The 22,500-nt window shown below is 45.1% G+C and overlaps 1 protein-coding gene across 1 annotated transcript in view; it reads right to left on the reverse strand.

Moving 5' to 3' along the window:
* LOC106591173 (actin-binding protein WASF3) overlaps positions 1 to 22,500 on the reverse strand; it is a 146,248-nt gene that overhangs the window by 9,581 nt on the left and 114,167 nt on the right. The window contains exons 6-8 of the mRNA XM_082965294.1: positions 18,333 to 18,410; positions 17,655 to 17,833; positions 10,532 to 10,831 (exon numbers count right to left, since the gene is read on the reverse strand). Coding sequence (XP_082821420.1) covers positions 10,532 to 10,831; positions 17,655 to 17,833; positions 18,333 to 18,410 — 557 coding nt within the window. The remainder of the gene's footprint in view (positions 1 to 10,531; positions 10,832 to 17,654; positions 17,834 to 18,332; positions 18,411 to 22,500) is intronic.

The following is a 22,500-nucleotide window of genomic DNA, read 5'->3' on the forward strand; positions in this document are numbered from 1 at the left end:
ACCTCTCTCTCATCATGACAGTGAATCAGACAACACCTCTCTCTCATCATGACAGTGAATCAGACAACACCTCTCTCTCATCATGACAGTGAATCAGACAACACCTCTCTCTCATCATGACAGTGAATCAGACAACACCTCTCTCTCATCATGACAGTGGGCAGGACAACACCTCTCTCTCATCATGACAGTGGGAGGACAACACCTCTCTCTCATCATGACAGTGAATCAGACAACACCTCTCTCTCATCATGACAGTGGGAGGACAACACCTCTCTCTCATCATGACAGTGGGAGGACAACACCTCTCTCTCATCATGACAGTGAATCAGACAACACCTCTCATCATGACAGTGGGAGGACAACACCTCTCTCTCATCATGACAGTGAATCAGACAACACCTCTCTCTCATCAGTGAATCAGACAACACCTCTCTCTCATCATGACAGTGGGAGGACAACACCTCTCTCTCATCATGACAGTGAATCAGACAACACCTCTCTCTCATCATGACAGTGAATCAGACAACACCTCTCTCTCATCATGACAGTGAATCAGACAACACCTCTCTCTCATCATGACAGTGAATCAGACAACACCTCTCTCTCATCATGACAGTGGGAGGACAACACCTCTCTCTCATCATGACAGTGAATCAGACAACACCTCTCTCTCATCATGACAGTGAATCAGACAACACCTCTCTCTCATCATGACAGTGAATCAGACAACACCTCTCTCTCATCATGACAGTGAATCAGACAACACCTCTCTCTCATCATGACAGTGGGAGGACAACACCTCTCTCTCATCATGACAGTGAATCAGACAACACCTCTCTCTCATCATGACAGTGAATCAGACAACACCTCTCTCTCATCATGACAGTGAATCAGACAACACCTCTCTCTCATCATGACAGTGGGCGGACAACACCTCTCTCTCATCATGACAGTGAATCAGACAACACCTCTCTCTCATCATGACAGTGAATCAGACAACACCTCTCTCTCATCATGACAGTGGGAGGACAACACCTCTCTCTCATCATGACAGTGAATCAGACAACACCTCTCTCTCATCATGACAGTGAATCACATAACACCTCTCTCTCATCATGACAGTGGGCGGACAACACCTCTCTCTCATCATGACAGTGAATCAGACAACACCTCTCTCTCATCATGACAGTGAATCAGACAACACCTCTCTCTCATCATGACAGTGGGAGGACAACACCTCTCTCTCATCATGACAGTGGGCGGACAACACCTCTCTCTCATCATGACAGTGAATCAGACAACACCTCTCTCTCATCAGTTAATCAGACAACACCTCTCTCTCATCATGACAGTGGGAGGACAACACCTCTCTCTCATCATGACAGTGAATCAGACAACACCTCTCTCTCATCATGACAGTGAATCAGACAACACCTCTCTCTCATCATGACAGTGAATCAGACAACACCTCTCTCTCATCATGACAGTGAATCACACAACACCTCTCTCTCATCATGACAGTGGGCGGACAACACCTCTCTCTCATCATGACAGTGGGCGGACAACACCTCTCTCTCATCATGACAGTGAATCAGACAACACCTCTTTCTCAACATGACAGTGAATCACATAACACCTCTCTCTCATCATGACAGTGGGCGGACAACACCTCTCTCTCATCATGACAGTGGGCGGACAACACCTCTCTCTCATCATGACAGTGGGCGGACAACACCTCTCTCTCATCATGACAGTGGGAGGACAACACCTCTCTCTCATCATGACAGTGGGCGGACAACACCTCTCTCTCATCATGACAGTGAATCAGACAACACCTCTCTCTCATCATGACAGTGAATCAGACAACACCTCTCTCTCATCATGACAGTGGGCGGACAACACCTCTCATCATGACAGTGAATCAGACAACACCTCTCTCTCATCATGACAGTGAATCAGACAACACCTCTCTCTCATCATGACAGTGAATCAGACAACACCTCTCTCTCATCATGACAGTGAATCACACAACACCTCTCTCTCAACATGACAGTGGGAGGACAACACCTCTCTCTCATCATGACAGTGGGCGGACAACACCTCTCTCTCATCATGACAGTGAATCACAACACCTCTCTCTCATCATGACAGTGAATCAGACAACACCTCTCTCTCATCATGACAGTGAATCACACAACACCTCTCTCTCATCATGACAGTGAATCAGACAACACCTCTCTCTCATCATGACAGTGGGAGGACAACACCTCTCTCTCATCATGACAGTGGGCGGACAACACCTCTCTCTCATCATGACAGTGGGCGGACAACACCTCTCTCTCATCATGACAGTGAATCAGACAACACCTCTCTCTCATCATGACAGTGAATCAGACAACACCTCTCTCTCATCATGACAGTGAATCAGACAACACCTCTCTCTCATCATGACAGTGGGAGGACAACACCTCTCTCTCATCATGACAGTGAATCAGACAACACCTCTCTCTCATCATGACAGTGGGAGGACAACACCTCTCTCTCATCATGACAGTGGGCGGACAACACCTCTCTCTCATCATGACAGTGGGCGGACAACACCTCTCTCTCATCATGACAGTGAATCAGACAACACCTCTCTCTCATCATGACAGTGAATCAGACAACACCTCTCTCTCATCATGACAGTGAATCAGACAACACCTCTCTCTCATCATGACAGTGGGCAGGACAACACCTCTCTCTCATCATGACAGTGGGAGGACAACACCTCTCTCTCATCATGACAGTGGGCGGACAACACCTCTCTCTCATCATGACAGTGGGCGGACAACACCTCTCTCTCATCATGACAGTGGGAGGACAACACCTCTCTCTCATCATGACAGTGGGAGGACAACACCTCTCTCTCATCATGACAGTGGGAGGACAACACCTCTCTCTCATCATGACAGTGAATCAGACAACACCTCTCTCTCATCATGACAGTGAATCAGACAACACCTCTCTCTCATCATGACAGTGAATCAGACAACACCTCTCTCTCATCATGACAGTGAATCAGACAACACCTCTCTCTCATCATGACAGTGAATCAGACAACACCTCTCTCTCATCATGACAGTGGGAGGACAACACCTCTCTCTCATCATGACAGTGAATCAGACAACACCTCTCTCTCATCATGACAGTGAATCAGACAACACCTCTCTCTCATCATGACAGTGGGTGGACAACACCTCTCTCTCATCATGACAGTGGGTGGACAACACCTCTCTCTCATCATGACAGTGAATCAGACAACACCTCTCTCATCATGACAGTGGGAGGACAACACCTCTCTCTCATCATGACAGTGAATCAGACAACACCTCTCTCTCATCATGACAGTGAATCAGACAACACCTCTCTCTCATCATGACAGTGAATCAGACAACACCTCTCTCTCATCATGACAGTGAATCAGACAACACCTCTCTCTCATCATGACAGTGGGTGGACAACACCTCTCTCTCATCATGACAGTGGGTGGACAACACCTCTCTCTCATCATGACAGTGAATCAGACAACACCTCTCTCTCATCAGTTAATCAGACAACACCTCTCTCTCATCATGACAGTGGGAGGACAACACCTCTCTTTCATCATGACAGTGAATCAGACAACACCTCTCTCTCATCATGACAGTGAATCAGACAACACCTCTCTCTCATCATGACAGTGAATCAGACAACACCTCTCTCTCATCATGACAGTGAATCACATAACACCTCTCTCTCATCATGACAGTGGGCGGACAACACCTCTCTCTCATCTTGACAGTGGGCGGACAACACCTCTCTCTCATCATGACAGTGAATCAGACAACACCTCTTTCTCAACATGACAGTGAATCACATAACACCTCTCTCTCATCATGACAGTGGGCGGACAACACCTCTCTCTCATCATGACAGTGGGCGGACAACACCTCTCTCTCATCATGACAGTGGGCGGACAACACCTCTCTCTCATCATGACAGTGGGAGGACAACACCTCTCTCTCATCATGACAGTGGGCGGACAACACCTCTCATCATGACAGTGAATCAGACAACACCTCTCTCTCATCATGACAGTGAATCAGACAACACCTCTCTCTCATCATGACAGTGGGCAGACAACACCTCTCATCATGACAGTGAATCAGACAACACCTCTCTCTCATCATGACAGTGAATCAGACAACACCTCTCTCTCATCATGACAGTGAATCAGACAACACCTCTCTCTCATCATGACAGTGAATCACACAACACCTCTCTCTCAACATGACAGTGGGAGGACAACACCTCTCTCTCATCATGACAGTGGGCGGACAACACCTCTCTCTCATCATGACAGTGAATCACAACACCTCTCTCTCATCATGACAGTGAATCAGACAACACCTCTCTCTCATCATGACAGTGAATCACACAACACCTCTCTCTCATCATGACAGTGGGAGGACAACACCTCTCTCTCTCATCATGACAATGAATCAGACAACACCTCTCTCTCATCATGACAGTGAATCAGACAACACCTCTCTCTCATCATGACAGTGGGAGGACAACACCTCTCTCTCATCATGACAGTGGGCGGACAACACCTCTCTCTCATCATGACAGTGGGCGGACAACACCTCTCTCTCATCATGACAGTGAATCAGACAACACCTCTCTCTCATCATGACAGTGAATCAGACAACACCTCTCTCTCATCATGACAGTGAATCAGACAACACCTCTCTCTCATCATGACAGTGGGAGGACAACACCTCTCTCTCATCATGACAGTGAATCAGACAACACCTCTCTCTCATCATGACAGTGGGCGGACAACACCTCTCTCTCATCATGACAGTGGGAGGACAACACCTCTCTCTCATCATGACAGTGGGCGGACAACACCTCTCTCTCATCATGACAGTGAATCAGACAACACCTCTCTCTCATCATGACAGTGAATCAGACAACACCTCTCTCTCATCATGACAGTGGGCGGACAACACCTCTCATCATGACAGTGAATCAGACAACACCTCTCTCTCATCATGACAGTGAATCAGACAACACCTCTCTCGCATCATGACAGTGAATCAGACAACACCTCTCTCTCATCATGACAGTGAATCACACAACACCTCTCTCTCAACATGACAGTGGGAGGACAACACCTCTCTCTCATCATGACAGTGGGCGGACAACACCTCTCTCTCATCATGACAGTGAATCGACAACACCTCTCTCTCATCATGACAGTGAATCAGACAACACCTCTCTCATCATGACAGTGGGCGGACAACACCTCTCTCTCATCATGACAGTGAATCACAACACCTCTCTCTCATCATGACAGTGAATCAGACAACACCTCTCTCTCATCATGACAGTGAATCACACAACACCTCTCTCTCAACATGACAGTGGGAGGACAACACCTCTCTCTCATCATGACAGTGGGCGGACAACACCTCTCTCTCATCATGACAGTGGGAGGACAACACCTCTCTCTCATCATGACAGTGGGCGGACAACACCTCTCTCTCATCATGACAGTGAATCAGACAACACCTCTCTCTCATCATGACAGTGAATCAGACAACACCTCTCTCTCATCATGACAGTGAATCAGACAACACCTCTCTCTCATCATGACAGTGAATCAGACAACACCTCTCTCTCATCATGACAGTGAATCGACAACACCTCTCTCTCATCATGACAGTTAATCAGACAACACCTCTCTCTCAACATGACAGTGGGAGGACAACACCTCTCTCTCATCATGACAGTGAATCAGACAACACCTCTCTCTCATCATGACAATGAATCAGACAACACCTCTCTCTCATCATGACAGTGAATCAGACAACACCTCTCTCTCATCATGACAGTGGGAGGACAACACCTCTCTCTCATCATGACAGTGAATCAGACAACACCTCTCTCTCATCATGACAATGAATCAGACAACACCTCTCTCTCATCATGACAGTGAATCAGACAACACCTCTCTCTCATCATGACAGTGGGAGGACAACACCTCTCTCTCATCATGACTGTGAATCAGACAACACCTCTCTCTCATCATGACAGTGGGCGGACAACACCTCTCTCTCATCATGACAGTGGGAGGACAACACCTCTCTCTCATCATGACAGTGGGCGGACAACACCTCTCTCTCATCATGACAGTGAATCAGACAACACCTCTCTCTCATCATGACAGTGAATCAGACAACACCTCTCTCTCATCATGACAGTGAATCAGACAACACCTCTCTCTCATCATGACAGTGAATCAGACAACACCTCTCTCTCATCATGACAGTGAATCAGACAACACCTCTCTCTCATCATGACAGTGGGCGGACAACACCTCTCTCTCATCATGACAGTGGGAGGACAACACCTCTCTCTCATCATGACAGAGGGAGGACAACACCTCTCTCTCATCATGACATAGGGAGGACAACACCTCTCTCTCATCATGACAGTGGGCGGACAACACCTCTCTCTCATCATGACAGTGGGAGGACAACACCTCTCTCTCATCATGACAGTGGGCAGACAACATCTCTCTCTCATCATGACAGTGAATCAGACAACACCTCTCTCTCTCTCATGATGACAGTGAATCAGACAACACCTCTCTCTCATCATGACAGTGGGCGGACAACACCTCTCTCTCATCATGACAGTGGGAGGACAACACCTCTCTCTCATCATGACAGTGAATCAGACAACACCTCTCTCTCATCATGACAGTGAATCACAACACCTCTCTCTCATCATGACAGTGAATCAGACAACACCTCTCTCTCATCATGACAGTGGGCGGACAACATCTCTCTCTCATCATGACAGAGGGCGGACAACACCTCTCTCTCATCATGACAGTGAATCAGACAACACCTCTCTCTCATCATGACAGTGGGCGGACAACACCTCTCTCTCATCATGACAGTGAATCAGACAACACCTCTCTCTCATCATGACAGTGGGCGGACAACATCTCTCTCTCATCATGACAGTGAATCAGACAACACCTCTCTCTCATCATGACAGTGAATCAGACAACACCTCTCTCTCATCATGACAGTGGGCGGACAACATCTCTCTCTCATCATGACAGTGAATCAGACAACACCTCTCTCTCATCATGACAGTGGGCGGACAACACCTCTCTCTCATCATGACAGTGAATCACAACACCTCTCTCTCATCATGACAGTGAAGCAGACAACACCTCTCTCTCATCATGACAGTGAATCACACAACACCTCTCTCTCATCATGACAGTGGGAGGACAACACCTCTCTCTCATCATGACAGTGAATCAGACAACACCTCTCTCTCATCATGACAGTGAATCAGACAACACCTCTCTCTCATCATGACAGTGGGAGGACAACACCTCTCTCTCATCATGACAGTTAATCAGACAACACCTCTCTCTCATCATGACAGTGGGAGGACAACACCTCTCTCTCATCATGACAGTGAATCAGACAACACCTCTCTCTCATCATGACAATGAATCAGACAACACCTCTCTCTCATCATGACAGTGGGAGGACAACACCTCTCTCTCATCATGACAGTGAATCAGACAACACCTCTCTCTCATCATGACAGTGAATCAGACAACACCTCTCTCTCATCATGACAGTGAATCAGACAACACCTCTCTCTCATCATGACAGTGGGAGGACAACACCTCTCTCTCATCATGACAGTGAATCAGACAACACCTCTCTCTCATCATGACAGTGGGCGGACAACACCTCTCTCTCATCATGACAGTGGGAGGACAACACCTCTCTCTCATCATGACAGTGGGCGGACAACACCTCTCTCTCATCATGACAGTGAATCAGACAACACCTCTCTCTCATCATGACAGTGAATCAGACAACACCTCTCTCTCATCATGACAGTGAATCAGACAACACCTCTCTCTCATCATGACAGTGAATCAGACAACACCTCTCTCTCATCATGACAGTGAATCAGACAACACCTCTCTCTCATCATGACAGTGGGCGGACAACACCTCTCTCTCATCATGACAGTGGGAGGACAACACCTCTCTCTCATCATGACAGAGGGAGGACAACACCTCTCTCTCATCATGACAGTGGGAGGACAACACCTCTCTCTCATCATGACAGTGGGAGGACAACACCTCTCTCTCATCATGACAGTGAATCAGACAACACCTCTCTCTCATCATGACAGTGAATCGACAACACCTCTCTCTCATCATGACAGTGAATCAGACAACACCTCTCTCTCATCATGACAGTGAATCGACAACACCTCTCTATCATCATGACAGTGAATCACAACACCTCTCTCTCATCATGACAGTGAATCACAACACCTCTCTCTCATCATGACAGTGAATCAGACAACACCTCTCTCTCATCATGACAGTGGGCGGACAACACCTCTCTCTCATCATGACAGTGGGAGGACAACACCTCTCTCTCATCATGACAGTGGGCGGACAACACCTCTCTCTCATCATGACAGTGAATCAGACAACACCTCTCTCTCATCATGACAGTGAATCAGACAACACCTCTCTCTCATCATGACAGTGAATCAGACAACACCTCTCTCTCATCATGACAGTGAATCAGACAACACCTCTCTCTCATCATGACAGTGAATCAGACAACACCTCTCTCTCATCATGACAGTGGGCGGACAACACCTCTCTCTCATCATGACAGTGGGAGGACAACACCTCTCTCTCATCATGACAGTGGAGCGGACAACACCTCTCTCTCATCATGACAGTGGGAGGACAACACCTCTCTCTCATCATGACAGTGAATCAGACAACACCTCTCTCTCATCATGACAGTGAATCAGACAACACCTCTCTCTCATCATGACAGTGGGAGGACAACACCTCTCTCTCATCATGACAGTGGGAGGACAACACCTCTCTCTCATCATGACATAGGGAGGACAACACCTCTCTCTCATCATGACATAGGGAGGACAACACCTCTCTCTCATCATGACAGTGGGCGGACAACACCTCTCTCTCATCATGACAGTGGGAGGACAACACCTCTCTCTCATCATGACAGTGGGCAGACAACATCTCTCTCTCATCATCACAGTGAATCAGACAACACCTCTCTCTCTCTCATGATGACAGTGAATCAGACAACACCTCTCTCTCATCATGACAGTGGGCGGACAACACCTCTCTCTCATCATGACAGTGGGAGGACAACACCTCTCTCTCATCATGACAGTGAATCAGACAACACCTCTCTCTCATCATGACAGTGAATCACAACACCTCTCTATCATCATGACAGTGAATCACAACACCTCTCTCTCATCATGACAGTGAATCACAACACCTCTCTCTCATCATGACAGTGAATCAGACAACACCTCTCTCTCATCATGACAGTGGGCGGACAACACCTCTCTCTCATCATGACAGTGAATCAGACAACACCTCTCTCTCATCATGACAGTGGGCGGACAACACCTCTCTCTCATCATGACAGTGAATCAGACAACACCTCTCTCTCATCATGACAGTGAATCACAACACCTCTCTCTCATCATGACAGTGAATCAGACAACACCTCTCTCTCATCATGACAGTGAATCACAACACCTCTCTCTCATCATGACAGTGAATCAGACAACACCTCTCTCTCATCAGTGAATCAGACAACACCTCTCTCTCATCATGACAGTGAATCAGACAACACCTCTCTCTCATCATGACAGTGAATCAGACAACACCTCTCTCTCATCATGACAGTGGGAGGACAACACCTCTCTCTCATCATGACAGTGAATCAGACAACACCTCTCTCTCATCATGACAGTGGGCGGACAACACCTCTCTCTCATCATGACAGTGAATCAGACAACACCTCTCTCTCATCATGACAGTGGGAGGACAACACCTCTCTCTCATCATGACAGTGAATCAGACAACACCTCTCTCTCATCATGACAGTGAATCAGACAACACCTCTCTCTCATCATGACAGTGGGAGGCCAACACAACATATCATTAAGTGACTCCAATTTGACTTCGATATGATGGTTATTATTTCAATATAAGGCGTTTCCACTGCCATTTCCTGTGTAAATAATTTTACAGACACAAAACGACTCCACTGTGTAGAATGAACAAATGATCTAATCACGTTTCCATCACACCTGTCGTTATTATTCTTACTTTTTCACATAAAAACTGTAGATGGAAACGTGGTTAGCATCATATATACTTTTTGAGAACAAAACATTTGTGTTGGCGTGATTTATCTGAGAGGTTTTACTGTCCACAGTACGTATACAGCTTTGCAGGCCTGCAATTGAGTGTTAAAGTCAGATTGACAAAATAAACCTATCAGTCTACTAATTAATGTAACGGATATATAGATATGGAATAGGTCCTAATGTATTGACACAATACCTAGTAGCCTGCCGTACGTGGTCGTTGACTTACCCATGAGCCCTGTAGTCCTTGACGGACTGCTGACGTGGACCATTGAGCGCCCCTCCCTCGGAGTGGGCTGGGGGTGGGTGGGGGGGCTGGGTGCGCCCCAGTGATGCGATTTGTCGTACTGCCGCGGCTGCCCCAGAGGGGGGGTTGGCTCTGGGGTACCCTCCCCTGTCCAGAGACTGAGTCTGGGGGGCTTGGGTGAGGTGGGGGGCACCATCAATGGGGTGGGGGGCAGAGGTGGGCTGGGAGGGGTGGTTAGGGCTGGCAGGGTAGGAATGCTCGCCCATGTCTGATGCCATCGACCTGTGAGGGGCGGAGTAGGAGGGGATAAAGTTACCTACATGCCATCGACCTGGGAGGGGTGGAGTAGGAGGGGATAAAGTTACCTAGATTCCATCGACCTGGGAGAGGTGGAGTAGGAGGGGATAAAGTTACCTAGATGCCATCGACCTGTGAGGGGTGGAGTAGGAAGGGATAAAGTTACCTACATGCCATCGACCTGTGAGGGGCGGAGTAGGAAGGGATAAAGTTACCTACATGCCATCGACCTGTGAGGGGCGGAGTAGGAAGGGATAAAGTTACCTACATGCCATCGACCTGTGAGGGGCGGAGTAGGAATGGATAAAGTTACCTACATGCCATCGACCTGTGAGGGGCGGAGTAGGAAGGGATAAAGTTACCTACATGCCATCGACCTGTGAGGGGTGGAGTAGGAAGGGATAAAGTTACCTACATGCCATCGACCTGTGAGGGGTGGAGTAGGAAGGGATAAAGTTACCTACATGCCATCCACCTGTGAGGGGTGGAGTAGGAGGGGATAAAGTTACCTACATGCCATCGACCTGTGAGGGGTGGAGTAGGAAGGGATAAAGTTACCTACATGCCATCGACCTGTGAGGGGTGGAGTAGGAAGGGATAAAGTTACCTACATGCCATCGACCTGTGAGGGGTGGAGTAGGAAGGGATAAAGTTACCTACATGCCATCGACCTGTGAGGGGTGGAGTAGGAGGGGATAAAGTTGCCTAGTTTCTGTGGTTGTAGATACTTTAACTTGTCATATCCTTAACAAGGACACACACTCATTGATATAATCAGAAATAAATTCTACAAAGACGTGTAGTGTTTTCCACTCTCCAGCAGAGGGCAGTAGATGGCTAGCCAGTGTCTGTCCAATCAGCAGATGTCAGTAGAAGGCTAGCCAGTGTCTGTCCAATCAGCAGAGGTCAGTGGACGGCTAGCCAGTGTCTGTCCAATCAGCAGAGGTCAGTAGAAGGCTAGCCAGTGTCTGTCCAATCAGCAGAGGTCAGTGGAAGGCTAGCCAGTGTCTGTCCAATCAGCAGAGGTCAGTGGAAGGCTAGCCAGTGTCACACTATATACAGGGTTAGATCAATACCATACTATATACAGGGTTAGATCAATACCATACTATATACAGGGTTAGATCAATACCATACTATATACAGGGTCAGTTCAATACCATACTATATACAGGGTCAGTTCAATACCATACTATATACAGGGTTAGATCAATACCATACTATATACAGGGTCAGTTACAATACCATACTATATACAGGGTTAGATCAATACCATACTATACACAGGGTCAGTTCAATACCATACTATATACAGGGTTAGATCAATACCATACTATATACAGGGTCAGTTACAATACCATACTATATACAGGGTCAGTTACAATACCATACTATATACAGGGTCAGTTATAATACCATACTATATACAGGATCAGTTACAATACCATACTATATACAGGGTCAGTTACAATACCATACTATATACAGGGTCAGTTACAATACCATACTATATACAGGGTCAGTTACAATACCATACTATATACAGGGTCCGTTACAATACCATACTATACACAGGGTCAGTTCAATACCATACTATATACAGGGTTAGATCAATACCACACTATATACAGGGTCAGTTACAATACCATACTATATACAGGGTTAGATCAATACCATACTATATACAGGGTTAGATCAATACCATACTATATACAGGGTTAGATCAATACCATACTATATACAGGGTTAGATCAATACCATACTATATACAGGGTTAGATCAATACCATACTATATACAGGGTCAGTTACAATACCATACTATATACAGGGTTAGATCAATACCATACTATATACAGGGTTAGATCAATACCATACTATATACAGGATCAGTTCAATACCATACTATATACAGGGTTAGATCAATACCATACTATATACAGGATCAGTTCAATACCATACTATATACAGGGTCAGTTACAATACCATACTATATACAGGGTCAGTTACAATACCATACTATATACAGGGTCAGTTATAATACCATACTATATACAGGGTCAGTTACAATACCATACTATATACAGGGTCAGTTACAATACCATACTATATACAGGGTCTGTTCAATACCATACTATATACAGGGTCAGTTCAATACCATACTATATACAGGGTCAGTTACAATACCATACTATATACAGGGTCAGTTATAATACCATACTATATACAGGGTCTGTTCAATACCATACTATATACAGGGTCAGTTACAATACCATACTATATACAGGGTCAGTTAATACCATACTATATACAGGGTCAGTTACAATACCATACTATATACAGGGTCAGTTCAATACCATACTATATACAGGATCAGTTCAATACCATACTATATACAGGGTCAGTTACAATACCATACTATATACAGGATCAGTTATAATACCATACTATATACAGGGTTAGATCAATACCATACTATATACAGGGTCAGTTAATACCATACTATATACAGGATCAGTTCAATACCATACTATATACAGGGTCAGTTACAATACCATACTATATACAGGGTTAGATCAATACCATACTATATACAGGGTCAGTTACAATACCATACTATATACAGGGTCAGTTATAATACCATACTATATACAGGGTCAGTTAATGCCATACTATATACAGGGTCAGTTACAATACCATACTATATACAGGGTCAGCTGTAATACCATACTATATACAGGGTCAGTTCAATACCATACTATATACAGGATCAGTTACAATACCATACTATATACAGGGTCAGTTAATACCATACTATATACAGGGTCAGTTAATACCATACTATATACAGGATCAGTTACAATACCATACTATATACAGGATCAGTTATAATACCATACTATATACATGGTCAGTTACAATACCATACTATATACAGGGTCAGTTATAATACCATACTATATACAGGGTTAGATCAATACCATACTATATACAGGGTCAGTTCAATACCATACTTTATACAGGGTCAGTTAATACCATACTATATACAGGGTCAGTTATAATACCATACTATATACAGGGTCAGTTCAATACCATACTATATACAGGGTCAGTTACAATACCATACTATATACAGGGTCAGTTACAATACCATACTATATACAGGGTCAGTTACAATACCATACTATATACAGGGTCAGTTACAATACCATACTATATACAGGATCAGTTATAATACCATACTATATACAGGGTCAGTTACAATACCATACTATATACAGGATCAGTTCAATACCATACTATATACAGGGTCAGTTATAATACCATACTATATACAGGGTCAGTTCAATACCATACTATATACAGGGTTAGATCAATACCATACTATATACAGGATCAGTTATAATACCATACTATATACAGGGTCAGTTACAATACCATACTATATACAGGGTCTGTTCAATACCATACTATATACAGGGTCAGTTACAATACCATACTATATACAGGGTCAGTTACAATACCATACTATATACAGGGTCAGTTACAATACCATACTACAGTGGGGGGAAAAAGTATTTGATCCCCTGCTGATTTTGTATGTTTGCCCACTGACAAAGAAAGGATCAGTCTATAATTTTAATGGTAGGTTTATTTGAACAGTGAGAGACAGAATAACAGCAAAAATATCCAGAAATACGCATGTCAGAAATGTTATAAATTGATTTGCATTTTAATGAGGGAAATAAGTATTTGACCCCCTCTCAATCAGAAAGATTTCTGGCTCCCAGGTGTCTTTTATACAGGTAACGAGCTGAGATTAGGAGCACACTCTTAAAGGGAGTGCTCCTAACCACAGCTTGTTACCTGTAAAAAAGACACCTGTCCACAGAAGCAATCAATCAATCAGATTCCAAACTCTCCACCATGGCCAAGACCAAAGAGCTCTCCAAGGATGTCAGGGACAAGATTGTAGACCTACACAAGGCTGGAATGGGCTACAAGACCATCGCCAAGCAGCTTGGTGAGAAGGTGACAACATTTGGTGCGAATATTCGCAAATGGAAGAAACACAAAAGAACTGTCAATCTCCCTCGGCCTGGGGCGCCATGCAAAATCTCACCTTGTGGAGTTGCAATGATCATGAGAACGGTGAGGAATCAGCCCAGAACTAAACGGGAGGATCTTGTCAATGATCTCAAGGCAGCTGGGACCATAGTCACCAAGAAAACAATTGGTAACACACTACGCCGTGAAGGACTGAAATGCCCGCAAGGTCCCCCTGCTCAAGAATACATATACATGCCCGTCTGAAGTTTGCCAATGAACATCTGAATGACTCAGAGGACAACTGGTGAAAGTGTTGTGGACAGATGAGACCAAAATGGAGCTCTTTGACATCAACTCAACTCGCCGTGTTTGGAGGAGGAGGAATGCTGCCTATGACCCCAAGAACACCAACCCACCGTCAAACATGGAGGTGGAAACATTATGCTTTGGGGGTGTTTTTCTGCTAAGGGGACAGGACAACTTCACCGCAGCAAAGGGATGATGGACGGGGCCATATACCGTCAGCTCTTGGGTGAGAACCTCCTTCCCTCAGCCAGGGCATTGAAAATGGGTCGTGGATGGGTATTTCAGCATGACAATGACCCAAAACACACGGCCAAGGCAACGAAGGAGTGGCTCAAGAAGAAGCACATTAAGGTCCTGGAGTGGCCTAGCCAGTCTCCAGCCCTGAACCCCATAGAAAATCTGTGGAGGGAGCTGAAGGTTCGAGTTGCCAAACGTCAGCCTCGAAACCTTAATGACTTGGAGAAGGTCTGCAAAGAGGAGTGGGACAAAATCCCTTCTGAGATGTGTGCAAACCTGGTGGCCAACTACAAGAAACGTCTGACCTCTGCGATTGCCAACAACGGTTTTGCCACCAAGTACTAAGTCATGTTTTGCAGAGGGGTCAAATCCTTATTTCCCTCATTAAAATGCAAATCCTTTTATAACATTTTTGACATGCGTTTTTCTGGATTATTTTGTTGTTATTCTGTCTCTCACTGTTCAAATAAACCTACCATTAAAATTATAGACTGATCATTTCTTTGTCAGTGGGCAAACGTACAAAATCAGCAGGGGATCAAATACTTTCTTCCCCCACTGTATATACAGGGTCAGTTATAATACCATACTATATACAGGGTCAGTTCAATACCATACTATATACAGGGTCAGTTACAATACCATACTATATACAGGGTCAGTTACAATACCATACTATATACAGGGTCAGTTCAATACCATACTATATACAGGGTCAGTTACAATACCATACTATATACAGGGTCAGTTACAATACCATACTATATACAGGGTCAGTTATAATACCATACTATATACAGGATCAGTTATAATACCATACTATATACAGGGTCAGTTACAATACCATACTATATACAGGGTCAGTTACAATACCATACTATATACAGGGTCAGTTCAATACCATACTATATACAGGGTCAGTTACAATACCATACTATATACAGGGTCAGTTACAATACCATACTATATACAGGGTCAGTTACAATACCATACTATATACAGGGTCAGTTCAATACCATACTATATACAGGGTCAGTTACAATACCATACTATATACAGGGTCAGTTACAATACCATACTATATACAGGGTCAGTTACAATACCATACTATATACAGGGTCTGTTCAATACCATACTATATACAGGGTCAGTTATAATACCATACTATATACAGGGTCAGTTACAATACCATACTATATACAGGGTCTGTTCAATACCATACTATATACAGGGTCAGTTATAATACCATACTATATACAGGGTCAGTTACAATACCATACTATATACAGGGTCAGTTACAATACCATACTATATACAGGGTCAGTTACAATACCATACTATATACAGGGTCAGTTCAATACCATACTATATACAGGGTCAGTTACAATACCATACTATATACAGGGTCAGTTACAATACCATACTATATACAGGGTCAGTTACAATACCATACTATATACAGGGTCTGTTCAATACCATACTATATACAGGGTCAGTTATAATACCATACTATATACAGGGTCAGTTACAATACCATACTATATACAGGGTCTGTTCAATACCATACTATATACAGGGTCAGTTATAATACCATACTATATACAGGGTCAGTTACAATACCATACTATATACAGGGTTAGTTAATACCATACTATATACAGGGTTAGATCAATACCATACTATATACAGGGTCAGTTACAATACCATACTATATACAGGGTCAGTTCAATACCATACTATATACAGGATCAGTTCAATACCATACTATATACAGGGTCAGTTATAATTCTATACTATATACAGGGTCAGTTCAATACCATACTATATACAGGGTCAGTTACAATACCATACTATATACAGGGTCAGTTACAATACCATACTATATACAGGGTCAGCTATAATACCATACTATATACAGGGTCAGTTAATACCATACTATATACAGGGTCAGTTATAATACCATACTATATACAGGGTCAGTTATAATACCATACTATATACAGGGTCAGTTCAATACTATACTATATACAGGGTCAGTTATAATACCATACTATATACAGGGTCAGTTAATACCATATTATATACAGGGTCAGTTATAATACCATAGTCTGGCCAAATGAGCCATTTAAAACATTCTGATTGATTGACTAATAGACTGACTGACTGATTGATTGACTGATTGATTTATTGACTGATTGATGAATTAAATGAACCTACCTGTTATCAGGTGATAATGATCCCTCTGAGGACATTCCGTGGTAGGGTGAGGGGGTGAGTCGTGTATCTGGGCGGAACTCCTTATCATATGCCATCATATTCCACTCCTGTCTGCGATTCCTGGCCTTCCTCACCTTCTTCACCTCTCTGCCCGGGTCCTCCACCTGTTTCTGCTGCTCCTGATGGAGGGATAGTGGAGAGGGATGGATGGGTGGAGGGATGGAGAGAAACCAAGACAAGGAGAGTTATTATTTATAGATACTTTCTCCTCTTTGAGACACATGGAAAGAAAGCCCCTCCACCATTATCGACTACACATCCTACCTTCACAACACTCAGTCCCACTAATGGAAGCTTTTAGGAATCAGCCTAAAACATAATAAACACAACATAAAACAGAGGGATGGGGAACTGGCAAGCAGTCTGCTTTAAGGGGACACAGAGACAGGGATGCAGACGGAGGGTCCAGGGTCCTGGTGGAGAGAAGAGAGGGGTTGGGAGAGGGGGTCAGTTACAGTACCATACTATATAGAGAGGGGACATGAACAGCACAGAACCAATCACCCAACACAGACAGATGGACATGTTAAGTGAGGTCAGGGGACATAGAAACGGGGAACGTCGCAGACACGGACAGGGGGACAGTGGGGGGCATCGTGGTGGTGGTGGGGGTCTTACGGAGCTGGGCAGGGGGCTGCGTGGTGGAGCCTGTCTGCTGTGGGGTCTACCCTGGTCACAGTGGGCTGGACAGCTGGTCTGGATGGAGAGAGAGAGACGTCTACTGGGTTAGAGAGGTAGAGATATAGACAATGTGTCCAGAGAGAGCGACGCCTACTGGGTTAGAGAGGTAGAGATAGTGTTTGGACTGGTTAGACAGTAGGAGAGGTAGTGTTTGGACTGGTTAGACAGTAGGAGAGGTAGTGTTTGGACTGGTTAGACAGTAGGAGAGGTAGTGTTTGGACTGGTTAGACAGTAGGAGAGGTAGTGTTTGGACTGGTTAGACAGTAGGAGAGGTAGTGTTTGGACTGGTTAGACAGTAGGAGAGGTAGTGTTTGGACTGGTTAGACAGTAGGAGAGGTAGTGTTTGGACTGGTTAGACAGGAGGAGAGGTAGTGTTTGGACTGGTTAGACAGTAGGAGAGGTAGTGTTTGGACTGGTTAGACAGTAGGAGAGGTAGTGTTTGGACTGGTTAGACAGGAGGAGAGGTAGTGTTTGGACTGGTTAGACAGTAGGAGAGGTAGTGTTTGGACTGGTTAGACAGGAGGAGAGGTAGTGTTTGGACTGGTTAGACAGTAGGAGAGGTAGTGTTTGGACTGGTTAGACAGGAGGAGAGGTAGTGTTTGGACTGGTTAGACAGTAGGAGAGGTAGTGTTTGGACTGGTTAGACAGGAGGAGAGGTAGTGTTTGGACTGGTTAGACAGTAGGAGAGGTAGTGTTTGGACTGGTTAGACAGTAGGAGAGGTAGTGTTTGGACTGGTTAGACAGTAGGAGAGGTAGTGTTTGGACTGGTTAGACAGTAGGAGAGGTAGTGTTTGGACTGGTTAGACAGTAGGAGAGGTAGTGTTTGGACTGGTTAGACAGTAGGAGAGGTAGTGTTTGGACTGGTTAGACAGTAGGAGAGGTAGTGTTTGGACTGGTTAGACAGTAGGAGAGGTAGTGTTTGGACTGGTTAGACAGTAGGAGAGGTAGTGTTTGGACTGGTTAGACAGTAGGAGAGGTAGTGCAGTAGGAGAGGTAGTGTTTGGACTGGTTAGACAGGAGGAGAGGTAGTGTTTGGACTGGTTAGACAGTAGGAGAGATAGTGTTTGGACTGGTTAGACAGGAGGAGAGGTAGTGATTGGACTGGTTAGACAGTAGGAGAGGTAGTGTTTGGACTGGTTAGACAGTAGGAGAGGTAGTGTTTGGACTGGTTAGACAGTAGGAGAGGTAGTGTTAGGACTGGTTAGACAGTAGGAGAGGTAGTGATTGGACTGGTTAGACAGTAGGAGAGGTAGTGTTTGGACTGGTTAGACAGTAGGAGAGGTAGTGCAGTAGGAGAGGTAGTGTTTGGACTGGTTAGACAGTAGGAGAGGTAGTGTTTGGACTGGTTAGACAGGAGGAGAGGTAGTGTTTGGACTGGTTAGACAGTAGGAGAGGTAGTGTTTGGACTGGTTAGACAGTAGGAGAGGTAGTGTTTGGACTGGTTAGACAGTAGGAGAGGTAGTGTTAGGACTGGTTAGACAGTAGGAGAGGTAGTGTTTGGACTGGTTAGACAGTAGGAGAGGTAGTGTTTGGACTGGTTAGACAGTAGGAGAGGTAGTGTTTGGACTGGTTAGACAGTAGGAGAGGTAGTGCAGTAGGAGAGGTAGTGTTTGGACTGGTTAGACAGTAGGAGAGGTAGTGTTTGGACTGGTTAGACAGTAGGAGAGGTAGTGCAGTAGGAGAGGTAGTGTTTGGACTGGTTAGACAGTAGGAGAGGTAGTGTTTGGACTGGTTAGACAGGAGGAGAGGTAGTGTTTGGACTGGTTAGACAGTAGGAGAGGTAGTGTTTGGACTGGTTAGACAGTAGGAGAGGTAGTGTTTGGACTGGTTAGACAGTAGGAGAGGTAGTGTTTGGACTGGTTAGACAGTAGGAGAGGTAGTGTTTGGACTGGTTAGACAGTAGGAGAGGTAGTGTTTGGACTGGTTAGACAGTAGGAGAGGTAGTGTTTGGACTGGTTAGACAGTAGGAGAGGTAGTGTTTGGACTGGTTAGACAGTAGGAGAGGTAGTGCAGTAGGAGAGGTAGTGTTTGGACTGGTTAGACAGTAGGAGAGGTAGTGTTTGGACTGGTTAGACAGTAGGAGAGGTAGTGTTTGGACTGGTTAGACAGTAGGAGAGGTAGTGTTTGGACTGGTTAGACAGTAGGAGAGGTAGTGCAGTAGGAGAGGTAGTGTTTGGACTGGTTAGACAGTAGGAGAGGTAGTGTTTGGACTGGTTAGACAGTAGGAGAGGTAGTGTTTGGACTGGTTAGACAGTAGGAGAGGTAGTGTTTGGACTGGTTAGACAGTAGGAGAGGTAGTGTTTGGACTGGTTAGACAGTAGGAGAGGTAGTGTTTGGACTGGTTAGACAGTAGGAGAGGTAGTGTTTGGACTGGTTAGACAGTAGGAGAGGTAGTGTTTGGACTGGTTAGACAGTAGGAGAGGTAGTGTTTGGACTGGTTAGACAGTAGGAGAGGTAGTGTTTGGACTGGTTAGACAGTAGGAGAGGTAGTGTTTGGACTGGTTAGACAGTAGGAGAGGTAGTGTTTGGACTGGTTAGACAGTAGGAGAGGTAGTGTTTGGACTGGTTAGACAGTAGGAGAGGTAGTGTTTGGACTGGTTAGACAGTAGGAGAGGTAGTGTTTGGACTGGTTAGACAGTAGGAGAGGTAGTGTTTGGACTGGTTAGACAGTAGGAGAGGTAGTGTTTGGACTGGTTAGACAGTAGGAGAGGTAGTGTTTGGACTGGTTAGACAGTAGGAGAGATAGTGTTTGGACTGGTTAGACAGGAGGACAGGTAGTGTTAGGACTGGTTAGACAGTAGGAGAGGTAGTGTTTGGACTGGTTAGACAGTAGGAGAGGTAGTGTTTGGACTGGTTAGACAGTAGGAGAGGTAGTGTTTGGACTGGTTAGACAGTAGGAGAGGTAGTGTTAGGACTGGTTAGACAGTAGGAGAGGTAGTGTTTGGACTGGTTAGACAGTAGGAGAGGTAGTGTTTGGACTGGTTAGACAGGAGGAGAGGTAGTGTTTGGACTGGTTAGACAGTAGGAGAGGTAGTGTTTGGACTGGTTAGACAGTAGGAGAGGTAGTGTTTGGACTGGTTAGACAGTAGGAGAGATAGTGTTTGGACTGGTTAGACAGTAGGAGAGGTAGTGTTTGGACTGGTTAGACAGTAGGAGAGGTAGTGTTTGGACTGGTTAGACAGTAGGAGAGGTAGTGTTTGGACTGGTTAGACAGTAGGAGAGGTAGTGTTTGGACTGGTTAGACAGTAGGAGAGGTAGTGTTTGGACTGGTTAGACAGGAGGAGAGATAGTGTTTGGACTGGTTAGACAGTAGGAGAGGTAGTGTTTGGACTGGTTAGACAGTAGGAGAGGTAGTGTTTGGACTGGTTAGACAGTAGGAGAGGTAGTGTTTGGACTGGTTAGACAGTAGGAGAGGTAGTGTTTGGACTGGTTAGACAGGAGGAGAGGTAGTGTTTGGACTGGTTAGACAGGAGGAGAGGTAGTGTTTGGACTGGTTAGACAGGAGGAGAGGTAGTGTTTGGACTGGTTAGACAGGAGGAGAGGTAGTGTTTGGACTGGTTAGACAGTAGGAGAGGTAGTGTTTGGACTGGTTAGACAGTAGGAGAGGTAGTGTTTGGACTGGTTAGACAGTAGGAGAGGTAGTGTTTGGACTGGTTAGACAGTAGGAGAGATAGTGTTTGGACTGGTTAGACAGTAGGAGAGGTAGTGTTTGGACTGGTTAGACAGTAGGAGAGGTAGTGTTTGGACTGGTTAGACAGTAGGAGAGGTAGTGTTTGGACTGGTTAGACAGGAGGAGAGGTAGTGTTTGGACTGGTTAGACAGTAGGAGAGGTAGTGTTTGGACTGGTTAGACAGTAGGAGAGGTAGTGTTTGGACTGGTTAGACAGTAGGAGAGATAGTGTTTGGACTGGTTAGACAGGAGGACAGGTAGTGTTAGGACTGGTTAGACAGTAGGAGAGGTAGTGTTTGGACTGGTTAGACAGTAGGAGAGGTAGTGTTTGGACTGGTTAGACAGTAGGAGAGGTAGTGTTTGGACTGGTTAGACAGTAGGAGAGGTAGTGTTTGGACTGGTTAGACAGTAGGAGAGGTAGTGTTTGGACTGGTTA

Source organism: Salmo salar, chromosome 18, assembly GCF_965601325.2.
Source record: "Salmo salar chromosome 18, fSalSal1, whole genome shotgun sequence".
NCBI lineage: Eukaryota > Metazoa > Chordata > Actinopteri > Salmoniformes > Salmonidae > Salmo > Salmo salar.